Source organism: Primulina huaijiensis, chromosome 10 (assembly GCF_012295235.1).
Source record: "Primulina huaijiensis isolate GDHJ02 chromosome 10, ASM1229523v2, whole genome shotgun sequence".
In the NCBI taxonomy this organism is placed as follows: Eukaryota; Viridiplantae; Streptophyta; class Magnoliopsida; order Lamiales; family Gesneriaceae; genus Primulina; species Primulina huaijiensis.
This window is the reverse complement of record NC_133315.1, coordinates 20,027,925-20,040,859: the sequence shown is the minus strand read 5'-3', so window position 1 is coordinate 20,040,859 and position 12,935 is coordinate 20,027,925. Positions and strand designations below refer to the sequence as shown.

General features: G+C 37.0%; 2 protein-coding genes across 2 annotated transcripts; one reads left to right on the top strand and one right to left on the bottom strand.

Moving 5' to 3' along the window:
• Window positions 1–201: 201 nt before the first annotated feature.
• On the bottom strand, window positions 202–7,787 carry LOC140985789 (uncharacterized). The gene is made up of 9 exons (XM_073453714.1): window positions 7,385–7,787; window positions 6,436–6,585; window positions 6,213–6,350; window positions 5,944–6,102; window positions 3,342–3,434; window positions 2,986–3,102; window positions 2,566–2,640; window positions 2,201–2,424; window positions 202–1,458 (listed from the first exon to the last, which is right to left on the bottom strand). The coding sequence occupies exons 1-9, from the start codon at window positions 7,763–7,765 to the stop codon at window positions 450–452; spliced, it is 2,346 nt and encodes a 781-aa protein (XP_073309815.1). The 5' UTR covers window positions 7,766–7,787; the 3' UTR covers window positions 202–449.
• A 918-nt stretch (window positions 7,788–8,705) lies between these two features.
• LOC140986357 (protein FAR1-RELATED SEQUENCE 11) lies at window positions 8,706–12,722 on the top strand. The gene is made up of 4 exons (XM_073454565.1): window positions 8,706–8,889; window positions 9,596–10,621; window positions 10,767–11,210; window positions 11,854–12,722. Exons 2-4 carry the CDS (start codon window positions 9,644–9,646, stop codon window positions 12,475–12,477), a joined length of 2,046 nt encoding a protein of 681 aa, XP_073310666.1. The 5' UTR covers window positions 8,706–8,889; window positions 9,596–9,643; the 3' UTR covers window positions 12,478–12,722.
• The last annotated feature ends 213 nt before the right edge of the window (window positions 12,723–12,935 follow it).

Sequence of the window (12,935 nt, the reverse complement as noted above, 5' to 3'; positions counted from 1 at the left end):
CGTGTCATTTCCGTTTGTCCGGTTATCGTCAGGGAGAAGTATACTCGATAATCACTTTAAGTTAAGTTTTGATCGCCCACTTTCCACAGTGCCGAGCGTATCCCAACCTAACCGTGTGATATAATGATATTCTCGTGATAAAGACGCGGTTGGAAACGTTGATTGTGGTGTGGGTTATAATCTATCAATACCGAAATACCCTTCCAGTCAAGGGAGAAACTAGTATTTCAACAGCTGCGACCAAATATTTTGGAATAAAGAAACCTATGTTTTACGGTAAGAAAAAAAATCATGTGTTCAAAGCAAGTAAAATCAACTCCTGGAGATGTGGTCCTAACATGAGCCGAGTTGTGTTTCCGCATATCTTAACTCTTAACGTGGCAAAATGTCTTGCTAATAACAAGATCATTGCCAACGGATTTTTGCCAAATTAATAATCCGTGCCCTACTCAACCAACTTCGTCCGGCTCCCAACGGCCTCTCTTGTCAAGATTTTCATCAATGCTGAATGCGATAGGATGCGACCTCCTCCCATGGTGATCCCGCGCTCGACTTTTATCACCATCTTGCTTTCTTTTCAATTTCTCAGCGTGATTAAAAGACAGTTTCGGTTTCCCAGTATCTTTTATGGGGGTACTTCTCCAATTATCAGGAGATTTACACCTCCAAGCTCGACTACCGCATGCCGCATTATCTGCCACAACTTCTTCATCCTGTCTGCCCAAATATTCCTGAGTCGCAGTGTCCATTAGGTTGCTTGGACTGTTTATCGTGAGCGGGGGCCCATCATCTTCAAATACCTCACAATTAACAGACCTTGAAGACTTCTTGTTGTGGATGTCTGAAGAATATGTCCCCCTTTCCCCGCTCGAACAATCACTATTCACGTCACTTTCATAAGTTTTGCTTCTCCCATCCCGGTGATCATCTGGTGATTCTGACAACTTTTTGTGTTGCCTTGGATTAAGCCTACCACTTTCGCTTGTTATATCATAACCGTCTTCATATGACAAATCTCCTACTGAACTAGCAGCACGACCTTCATCCTGGGTTCTATGTCTTCTATCCCCGTGTTCCGTGCTTTTTTTTGCATATTTGCAGTTCGCACTGTAAATGGTCTCACATGTCCTCTTCCCATCACATTGATGACCTTGAGATTCCAACTTTTTAGTGGTGTGCACTCGACTCCTTTTTCTTGAGCTTCCATCAAGCTTGTCTCTAAATCCCCTGTCCAACCAATCTCTATCCGATTCACTATCACTAGATGAGTTCTTACTGTAATTCAGTCTTGAAAATGACATTTTGTCAGAAGGTTTCTCATCAAGAAATTCTATCTGCTTTCTGTCAGAGCTTCTACGCTGCTGCTGATGTGTGCTCCTCTGGGTATAAGACTCCGAGTAAATTCTTGAACTTCTAGAATGACCACTTTCTTTTGATCGCAATCTCCACGAGTGGTGTCTGTAAGAAACCAAATAACTTCAACAAATTTGCGTGTGAAACCAGAAAACAATAATTTTCTAAGCCAGAGGCAAGGCTGTAAAAACTAACAAATTATAAAACCATTCATAAGGTATTAAGAAGAAACATCAAGAATCTCATATCTATAATGATTTATAGAAGTTACAGGCAAGCAAATTAATCGAATTGGCAGGATTCAATATGAATTGGCAGAGCTCATCTCAAATATTTTTCACCAAACTCGAGCCTAATTTATTTTGTTCCTCACCATGTAAACCTTATTCCTTTTCAACCATACAATACACAATGTATACAACCATATAAAACAATATTCACTCCACAGTTCACCCCCACAATCTCAAATCCACCACCCCTGCAATTCGCCCTCCCTTACCCTCAATATCTCATCTGCGTGATCTTGCAAGATCCTTGATTTCCCGGGTAACTAATAGCTATTTTCCACTTAATCTCATACTGTAGAGAAAAATTTCCATTCTATTTGTCTTTCTTTAGGTTTTCTAGGTCTATATGGTTTGTACAGCCTGCAATCTGTTCATAGGTGGCTATTTGGTGCGGTGCCGAGCTATCGGAACATAATTGTTAAGCAAGCCTCCATTGCTATGAAGTATGGTTCCTTGTTGATGATTTTATTTTAATTTTGGTAATTTAAGGGGAAAATGCTCTAATAAGATAAAATTTAAATTATTTTCACTCCAATTTTAGTGTTAACAACAAAACACACCTCTCTGTATCATCTGCTGGACGTTTGCTGGTATCCCTATACAACCTTGGGCTTCCTTCCTGGGTCTGCTTGCTGTATGCAGATTCATCAGAATAACCAAACAAAGAAGCCATCTTCTTCACCCAAAATTTTGGAGGTGGTTTATCCCAATCAGCCCATTCATAATCTCCACCAGGATTACGAAAGCAGTGGACAAAATTGCAAGCCATTCCACGTGAACATGTCTAAAGAGAAAATGTATAAGATACGCAGGATAACTATACAAGTATCAACAAGATAACAAAGAAATGCATCTCCCAGTGTGGGGAACAAAAAAAATTTAGGAGCGAAAAAATCAAAATTGGGCAGGAAGGTATTAAATGTACCGTGAACTTAGATTTCATAAATTCTCCACAGATGGCAACCTTCCACTTCGTTACTCCAACAAACTCGCATTGCAACTTTGACAACAAAAGTAAGCAACAGAAATAGCATTTAAAGAATAAAATTTGGGAAATAATAATAAAAGAGAAGATATACAGATCCGAAGAAAGAAAGAGGTGTAGGATTCATAATAAGTTTGTGTATGACCCACCCAAATTAAAAACACCAAGGAATTTTTATATATTTATAGTCTACAGGTAACAAAGGGCATAATATATTTGCTTCAAGAGCTATAAAATAAGGCCCTCGAAATATTAACACCACAAATTCCAATATGTCATCAGGAAGTCCAGGTAGCATTTTCCTTCATAAAAACTAGCAGTCACAGGAAATTTGCTTTACATGAAAAGAATAATTGATACCTGTTTTCCTCCAAAGTAACGACCATTTACTGAATAATAAGCCAGCTCAGCAGAATCCAAGTTCTTATAGTGCACGTACACATTTCCTCGTAAATGAGACGAACCATTTCTGCACACCTGAGACAAATCTACTAGTTTGTCATGCATCAAGGTTGAGATCGCTTGCAAGATGAACAATTGCTTCAGAGTAAATGTCACAATCCTCGACCTATAACCTACTTTGCAACATTAACTAAAAGTGCATAATGCCAAGGTCTAATGAATCTACTCGTAAATATTGTTCATATCAAGCATCATGCAGACAGGAAATTTATTAACAGAAGATAACTTTCTGTCAAGCATGAATAGATGGATACCTTGAAATTCACCATCTCCCCAAATTTCAGAAATTCAGTATGCACATCTTCATAAAACTCTTCATAAGCACGTTCAACCTCTTCATCTGTATACTGGAAAATAGAAAGAAATAGGATGGGTCGATTGTACAGAAATGTGGTTAAATACATGAGTGCGCAGTTGCAAACCAGGTCAAAATGCATGCTTGATGAGCCAAATTATAAAAACAATTGCATGCCAAGACTCATTTTGACCAAAAACGCACTCCAGTGCCCGCACACATGAGAGGAAATTCTTAAATGCATGATCCACTCTGTTAGACCAAAGGCTTATGAATTAGAAGCAAATTACCAAAATGCCACTATCCTATTGTACAATTTTTCTGTAAATTCCAAAATAAAAAATTGCATAACAGCACAAACCAAAAGAAAATGAGGTGGATTTTTTCAAGGACGGTTGCCCCACTTAGTTCACCAATGATTTTTACGGCCCAATTTTCAAATATAAACTATAATCTCAAAAAAGGCACAATAAGGTAAGTGGCCGCCCACAGCTGTATGTTATCTTGAATTCATTGGCATCTTCATATTAGCAGCAACATCCTTTCTATGTTAGCGATGAAATTGTTGGTAAAAATTTGTAAATGCTAGAAATATAATTATAATTATGTGACCTAATTCCAAAAGAGAGAGTCAGAGAAATAGTGATCTCAACTTTGAGTGATTTGTAAATGCAGATGAAAGAAGAAACAATCTCCGTGTGACGGAGAAATAGACGAAGAATGGAACCAGCATTTAATCATCATTCTGTGCATGAGAACCAACTAAAAGGAAGATAAATATAATAAATTTGAATATTAAAAAATAATTTAATAATAAGGAAAAAATTCTCAAATGAGAAAAAAATTAATTTTTTTTTTGGATAGGAAACAATAATTTATTATAATGATAATAAGTTCTACAACAAGCGGATAAGCAATCCGCACATTAAAAGGGAACTAAAAATTAAAAATTATCCCTCCATTAATAAATAATTATCTCATATTATTCTCTCTTTTAAATGAAACTATCTATCACTCAAATTCATTTAAATTGTCGATTATTTAACTATCCGATAACACCAACCGAACAATACCAAATTGTTTAAAACAAAAAGGCCAATAATTTCCATCTATTTACAGCACAGAGAGAGAATAATAAAAAAATAATGCAATTAATTTAAATTTGAAATATCAGTCTTTATAAAAAAAACACAAATAAATGCAGCTCACAATTCAAAATACAATCCTCAGCCAACACAAAGTTTGACAATAATTTCTTCCTCACGCAGCTCACTATAATTAGGCTCATACGAATTATGATTTCTAGTTAACACGGTTTACTTTGTGTAAATTGAGCTCATTCAGCTAACAACTTGCCTAGACTCTGTCTTTAACTAGGAGATCTGATTCTTATGCACATATTTACCTGAAATAGTAATAGGCATAATAAAGCAATTGGTTTGCAAAAACACTTGAATCAAAGATTATGTAAATCTCCACTAAGGCATATACATAAGACCATATCCTTCATTTATTCAAGCTCAAACCTTAAGAAGGTACATCTACCGACAGGAGAAGTCCAACATCCCAGAAATAGAAGCTCCACATTACACTAGAAGTAATTAAGGAACTCATTATGATTATTTTAAGAAGTCGTGAAGCAGATAAAGAACACCAAAATGTCAATTGTCACATGTAGATACAAGAAATAAGTCAATAAGTCCACTGATGCATGCTGATCAACTATAAATGCCAAAAGATGATGCTAAGCAGAAGAAAAAATCAACAAATAAAGAGTAAGAGGCTGTCGCAAGGCTAAAACACAAGCAGCCTTCATTTCACACGCAAAGATTGATGCACACTGCTGAACACAAAGGATACAAATAGTTTATATCTCAAGACTTCAAGAAAACCCTTCCATCATCCGAAGTATGAACCTTCTTTCATTTTTTAACATTCCTTCTTTCATTCTGGACATCGCTCTAATTTAATAAAGTCAAAGCTTTGAGTTCACCAACAGCAACAAACATTTTTTTACTAAATTTACACCTAATAAAATATAGAAAATAACAGATATCATGAAACCAACCACAAACCCCCTAATGCTCAGAAACTTCGTAAATTGCATGAAATGGCGAGAGTATGTATGGAATTAATAAAGCAGAACTCTATATGCAAATCAAACAAATAAAATCTAGCTAATGACCAGGGTTTAGGGGTAAAAAGTAAGAGTGCATGGGTGTCTTTTCACTATTTTATCAGCCACTTTTCATTTTGTGGCACAAAAGATTTTGGCTTTTCAGAAAAAAATTGCTCAAATAAAAACAGAAGTACACTCAAACTCGTGGTTGAAGCAGGGATATCTTTTTATTCAAGTAGAAAAAGGGTAAAAGGGTATCATAGAAACAGTAGATGTCTGGTTCAAAGTTTAAAGCAAGACTGGAAAAGTTTCAAGTTGTTTCTCTTGGGAAAATTTTTTTGGGGAGAATAGTTGTACTTCATTCAAGGAATTGTCAAATAGTACACATGAGTGTGACTTGATATCAGGATACTGGAGTCGTGTGAAGGCTTCATTAACAGACCTCAAGCACTTCATCCTGCTCCCATGCTAGTCCAGGGCCATTGTACATGTTCTTGATAAGAAAGGTGCAGGACTTATCAGGGTAAAAGTGAATTCTGCTGCAGCGTGAGCCAAACCGACAAGCCCCTGTTTTGAGATGGAAAGGACAATGAGCTTTATCCTGCCAAACCGATAATCAGGGATGAGCTACAATTGTTGCCAAAGAATGTACAAAATGATTGTGTTCTAAAATTATAGATATAGTGAACTCGATAAGACACTTAATCCTACCTGCTCCGTCCCAAAATTTGGAGTTTGTTGAGCAAAACTTTCTAGTAGCTGTTGAGCAGAAGGAACTGATGCACTCTTATAATCAGCAAACGCTTCGGATTGTGGAGGAAGGGGGTTTGATGTAGGTCTGTTAGGGTCCTATATTATGAAGATTCCAAACACTTGCCCATTTAGAAAGTAGAAATAGTAGGAAAAATGGAGTATGAACAGGAAAAAGTAAAACCTCTTTCACTATCTGATGCTCAGGGTCTTTCTTTTTCACTCTTACTTTTTTCTTTTTGACAATAATCTCGTTTCCTTGCCATATAATTTCAGGTGGCCCTTCTTCCACGTACTCATATTCGCCTTCATCGACTTCATTCTCATATCCAACCTGATGGAAAAACATACTTATTAATAAAAGTACAGCCCGATTGCCAACGCCAAACTTCAAACGTAGGGAGACAAGTGAGGATGTAGATTTACAAAAAATGACATAGCAGGCAAAATTAAGTAATAGTTTACAGTTATACGTGATTCCAATTACATTGTAAACATGGTAAGACTGATAACTCAGGCATCCGAACCATGTTTAGTCCCATAAACCCAAAATTAACCATCTGAACCATTTTTAGTCCCATAAGCCAAAAATTAACATCATACGATTGCCTTGAAAGTTTATATAAAGTCTCTTTGACAACATAAGTAGAATACTTCTTGAAATTTGGAGGTTTCTCTGTTCTATACAACACAATTTCACAAACTTACTAAGTTTAAATAAAATTGTTGGACCACTTTATGATTCATCAAACGAATCCAACACCACTTTCTGGCCCGTTATCAAGCTCTATCGGGCGCTTCCATTTACTATAAAGCTATCTCCTTCAATGTGGCTCCATCTGACCCCCTGGCTTGTCTGAACTCACTAACTTCCAGCTCATCTCGCTCTTAGCATAGCAACTGATTGTAACTCATTTAATAACTAGCTACCAATATATGTACCCCAAAAAATCAGCCTAAACGTCATAACAAATCACCCTATCTCCGTCTATGTCAGATAGGAGTCATATAATTAAGACATAAGCAGAAATTTCAGAATCACTGTTCCAAATAACGCATGCAGACTGCAGCATACAAATAGTCGTGAAATGAATGGTGATAAGAAAACAGCAAATAAGGAGTAAGAGGCACACCTCAATTAGCCTCGATTGTTGTTCTTCCCAGTCTTTTCTTCTCATCTCTTCCTTTTCTTCTTCTATAGCACGCTTTCTCGCCCACGCTTCCTGAATCATCCTCTCTCTCTCCTCGAACTCCCTCCTTTCATTCTCAGTTCTCTTCTTTTCCATCTCCTGCTCAGCTTGGAGACGCAACTGCTCGTCCGGATCGTTGAGCCGAGCCTCCTCCTCTTGGCGCGCAATCACCGCCGTATCCTTCCTCTTTTTCTTCCTTTTCTCCTTCTTCGCCGCCTTCCGCCTATCATTCCGACTAACCGCCGCGCATTCCGACGCCTTGGTAGTACCGGCATCTTCATCTTCTTCCTCCATCTCGTTGATGGTGATTATGTTCTCGGGCATCTTCTCGGCTCTAGGGCTCGACCACACGACACTGTGTTATAATTGGGGAATTTGAAATACTCGGATTAAATTATTTATAAAAATCGAAAGAAGTTTGATTAAAAATTACTTTTAATAATAATATATGTGTAAAAAAACAAACATATTGAATAAATTTAGTAAATTATTTTCCCTTATGAAACCTATAAGTGATTTTTTTAGCTAAATTAGTGATAGAAGAAGTTTTTTAATTTTTAAAGTTATTCAAATTTTATCATCTTTTTGTTTAATAGATTTTGCATTATATTAGTTAATGTTTTAAAAAATGATAAGAAGACGACTACCCACCGCCTGGTGCGTAGATGCTTAGACGGTTTTTTACCAAAATATCTAATTTTTCTTGTTCATCTCGATATTTCTCCAATAATTATTCTATATTGGATTCAAAGTCAAAATCAATAATATATTTCTCTTTTTTATCTAATAAAAATTAATTGAAACATATGTCGAATATTTTTTTGGCAAAAAATTGAACTTTTTAAAGAAAAAAAATTATATATCAAATTAAGCCGTCGTTTAGACAAATTTTTAGTTCTCTAAATGACGACTGGACAGTCTAAACAATCGATTTTTTAAAAATACCCAAATTTTGATTCCTATAGACAGTCTAAACAATCGATCTTTAAAAATACCCAAAAACATATTCTTTTTATGTAAATTCAATTGGTTTCATATTGAGTGATCAAACTAGTTACTATACATTATTCAAGTTTAATTAAGTAACACACATATATATATATATAATACAATATGTATTAACATTAGCATTATTCAATTCTATATACTTTTTTAAAAAAATGCATTTAGTGTAATTTCTTCAAAATAAGGGCTCAAAGTGCAATTATAATAATAATAAGAAGAACCCTACGCAACCAAAGGCGCTATATAGTATCGTGCGCCGCTCATATATAATGGTGTATTCACATTCCTGCGCACTTTAGGGTTCCTCCTTCCTCAAGTCACCTGCCATCGATCTCCACCCAACGCATCAACCCAGAATTCATGCATTTTTCCCCTATCACATCTAACACGATCCGTTGAACCGTGATTCACGCTTAAACATTCATATATGTCATCGTGTCAACGTACGATCTTTTGATTGAAAACCGATTGCTATGCAAAAATGTCTCAGTGCGTCGTTTGCAAGTGATTGTCATGCTGATACTCCTTTGTTGTTTTTTTCTCTTGAATGTGTATTGCTGGATACGTTGCTCATCAGTGGATTGTATGAATTTCGTCTAATTGAGAGACGTCTCTGTTAGGAGTGTCAAATTTGTTCTGTGGTAATTTTGGAGTTGGCCCACGAAATTAACATTTTGATTGTTTTCTGAGCTATTGAAATGAATGATAGATAATGATAATTGGATTACGGGTTTGGTATTGTACGGTGACATTTCAACGTTGAGCTTTTAGCTCTGAATATGTCGAAATGGATTGCAAAAGATAGATGTTTTGGATAAAAACATAGTATTGAACTGCCTCTGGTTTTAGCTGAAGTTATTACACTAAAATGTTAATCATTTATGATAGCTTTAAATTTTAGTTCTTAGTATCTGGGTTAATGTCTGAGATGTTACTTCATATACGCACAATTTTGGTCATGAAATTCCTTTTAGTGGATGTTTTTTTTAATAGGTTAATGTATGAGATGTTACTTCATATACGCCCAGTTTTGGTTATGAAATTCCTTTTGGTGGATTTTTTTTAAGGCGGATGGGATCTTTTACTACTGTATTTTCCCCTCTGAAGTTTTTGGTCACTGATTTTTGAGCAATGTTTTTTTGTGTTTAGAAATGAGCCAACATTACCATTGGTTTGAGCAGTCCTGACAAAGCTACAATGTCTGAAGAGGTGGGCCAGCTGATGTTGGTGTATGATGATCCCTCGGATCGAAGATCCTTGTCTTTGGATGGTACGAGCAGCACCGAGGAATCACCGGATGAAACTAGACTATCTCTAGAGACGGCAAATGATATGATTCCATATATTGGGCAAAGGTTCCCAACGCATGATGCAGCTTATGAATTCTACAGTGAATTTGCGAAACGTTGTGGGTTTTCAATCAGGCGTCATAGGACAGAGGGTAAAGATGGTGTTGGAAAAGGACTCACCAGGCGCTACTTTGTCTGCCACCGGGCTGGAAATACTCCATTGAAAGCATCCAACGAAAATAAGCCCCAAAGAAACCGGAAATCTTCCCGTTGTGGATGCCAAGCCTATATGCGTATAAGCAAATCAACTGAATTAGGTGTACCAGATTGGCGCGTTACTGGTTTTGCAAACCACCATAATCATGAACTTTTGGAACCAAGTCAAGTGCGCTTTCTTCCTGCGTATCGGACCATATCAGACACAGACAAAAACCGGATTTTAATGTTTGCAAAAACTGGGATCTCGGTACAACAGATGATGAGGCTACTGGAACTGGAAAAGTGCGTCGAGCCTGGATATTTACCCTTCACAGAGAAAGACGTTAGAAATTTGCTTCAGTCTTTCAGAAAAGTAGACCCAGAGGATGAGACCATAGATTTGCTTAAAATGTGCAGAAATATCAAGGATAAAGATCCCAATTTTAAGTTTGAGTTTACACTTGATCCTAGTGGTAGATTGGAGAATATCTCTTGGTCATATTTCTCATCCATCCAGTTATATGAGATTTTTGGTGATGCAGTGGTGTTTGATACAACACATCGGCTGACTGCATTTGACACGCCTCTGGGAATATGGGTAGGAATGAACAATTATGGCATGCCCTGTTTCTTCGGTTGTGTGCTCCTTCGGGAGGAAAATCTGAGGTCATTCTCATGGGCTTTGAAGGTAAAAATATGATAGATGACATGTTTTAGAAACTAAATTAAAAATTTTCATGTTCCTGTGGGCTGCATATTCTGTTGAATGGGCATTTTCTTTTTCTTTTGCTTTTTCTCAGCATTCCCATCTTATCCTGCATTTTTGTTGCAAGGTTTTCCTAGGATTTATGAATGGGAAAGCTCCACAAACAATATTGACTGACCAAAATATGTGCCTCAAAGAAGCAATAGGAATGGGGATGCCCACCACCAAACATGCACTTTGTATATGGCTTATAGTGGCAAAGTTTCCGTCATGGTTTAACGCAGTTTTGGGAGAGCACTACAATGAATGGAAAACTGAGTTCTATCGACTTTATAATTTGGAAATGACTGAAGATTTTGAATTGGGTTGGAGAAATATGGTGAATTCTTTTGGTTTGCATACAAACAGGCACATAGCTAGCTTGTATGCTCTTAGGTCTCTCTGGGCATTGCCTTACCTGCGAAGCCATTTTTTTGCTGGAATGACCACAACCGGTGAATCAAAGGCAATAAATTCTTTTATCCAACGGTTTTTGAGTGCTCAAACCCGGCTTGCACACTTTGTCGAACAGGTGATTTCCCTTAAATGATAATAGGTGGTGTTTAATTAGTATCACTGCTTAACTGAATGTCCCCGTTTGAATTTATTAAATCGCTATCCCCCAGTAATATGAGCTATTATGTGATATTTATTGCGGTGACTTATGCCTTTATTGCTTTATGACACTACATATTTTCATATGAAGAGATCGCGGAACCTGGAAGTCTATAGTTGTAAGTTGGACTTTTAATGAATAATAATAGTTTTCTTAAAACTGTAATATTGACTGTGTTTGGACGTGACCATCTTCGATTGTTTTTTTATGTTTTTTCAGTTATAATTATCTACTATCTTTTGTTCTGGGGATTCCTTCTGGGAATTTAAGACATAAAACCTTGTTTTGATGCCATGGACGATAATGGACTATGATCTGTGGATAAAAATTGAGAGGCAGTACCCGAAATCTCTTCCTCCTTAACATTATTACTAGGTTTGTGGCTGAGATATAAACTTTAGCAGAACCATATCACGGTCTAAAAATGGCTTAAGTAATGTGGAAGGTCTATGAAATAGCTGCATATGTTTGTTGATTTCTTGGAATTAAAAATTCTCCACGAGTAATATCAGAATTGTTGATTGACCCTTTCTGTGTGTAACATCATCATAAACATCAGGCAGCAGTACTAGTGGATTTTAAGGATCAAGCTGGAGAACAACAAACAATGCAGCAAAATATACAAAACATCAGCCTAAAAACGGGTGCCCCCATGGAATCCCACGCTGCAACAGTTCTTACACCGTATGCATTTTCCAAGCTCCAGGAACAACTAGTACTTGCTGCCCACTATGCCTCGTATCAGATGGAGGATGGTTTTCTAGTCAGACACCATACAAAACTTGAGGGGGGTCGGAAAGTTTATTGGATGCCTAGAGAAGACATCATCAGTTGCAGCTGCCACCAGTTCGAGTTCTCTGGAATCCTCTGCAAGCATGCTCTCAGAGTTCTTTCAACTGGGAATTGCTTCCAAATCCCAGATAGGTATCTGCTTCTGCGTTGGCGCAGAATCAACATGCCGTCTAACAGACATCAGAATCTTCAGGCCACTCGGAATGATCATTCAGAAAGGGTTCAGCTATTGCAGAACATGGTATCAACTCTTATATCAGAGTCTGCTAAATCAAACGATCGTTTAGATCTAGCAACCGAGCAAATTTCTGTGCTAATATCTCGAATTAGGGAACAACCCATTTCTTCACTTGGTTTGAGAGAACTGTCCGCACACAGGAGTCTAACTTAAAGCAGCATCGTTCTTGGTCGACATGGAGGGAAACAGAACGCTCAGCAAACCCAAATAGTTTTTTCACAGAAAGAAGAGATGCACGAGTAAAATGAGACGAGGTGGCCCGGAAACTTGGGCGATTTGGAATGGTAAATAGTAGCTTAGGTGCATGTTCTGGGATGGATGAAAACGTCCATGGAGTTCTTAAGTCGTTCGACGCATTTTTGTGCTTGCTATGTTCAAATTTATGCATATAGTTGCCTACCTCTGATTGTGTCGCGCCATTAACTTTTATTGCTATAGATAATTTAAAGCAATGAAAGAAATGAACCGGAAAAAAAAAATTAATAGATCATATTTGTTACATGGGGCAAAAAGTGACTTGAATTCGAAATTACTGAGATCTAGACAAAATTAGTTTTTATATATANCTGCAATTTTATTTGAAGAGGCAGAGGTTTACCTAATTTTAATTT

Coding starts and splice junctions, on each gene's coding strand:
- LOC140986357 (XM_073454565.1), top strand. CDS start 9,644: ATGTCTGAAGAGGTGGGCCAGCTGATGTTGGTGTATGATGATCCCTCG. Junction 10,622..10,766: donor CATTCTCATGGGCTTTGAAG/GTAAAAATATGA, acceptor TTTTGTTGCAAG/GTTTTCCTAGGATTTATGAA. Junction 11,211..11,853: donor TTGCACACTTTGTCGAACAG/GTGATTTCCCTT, acceptor CATAAACATCAG/GCAGCAGTACTAGTGGATTT.
- LOC140985789 (XM_073453714.1), bottom strand. CDS start 7,765: ATGCCCGAGAACATAATCACCATCAACGAGATGGAGGAAGAAGATGAA. Junction 2,641..2,985: donor GTTACTTTGGAGGAAAACAG/GTATCAATTATT, acceptor TTGTTGTCAAAG/TTGCAATGCGAGTTTGTTGG. Junction 1,459..2,200: donor CCAGCAGATGATACAGAGAG/GTGTGTTTTGTT, acceptor GGTTTCTTACAG/ACACCACTCGTGGAGATTGC.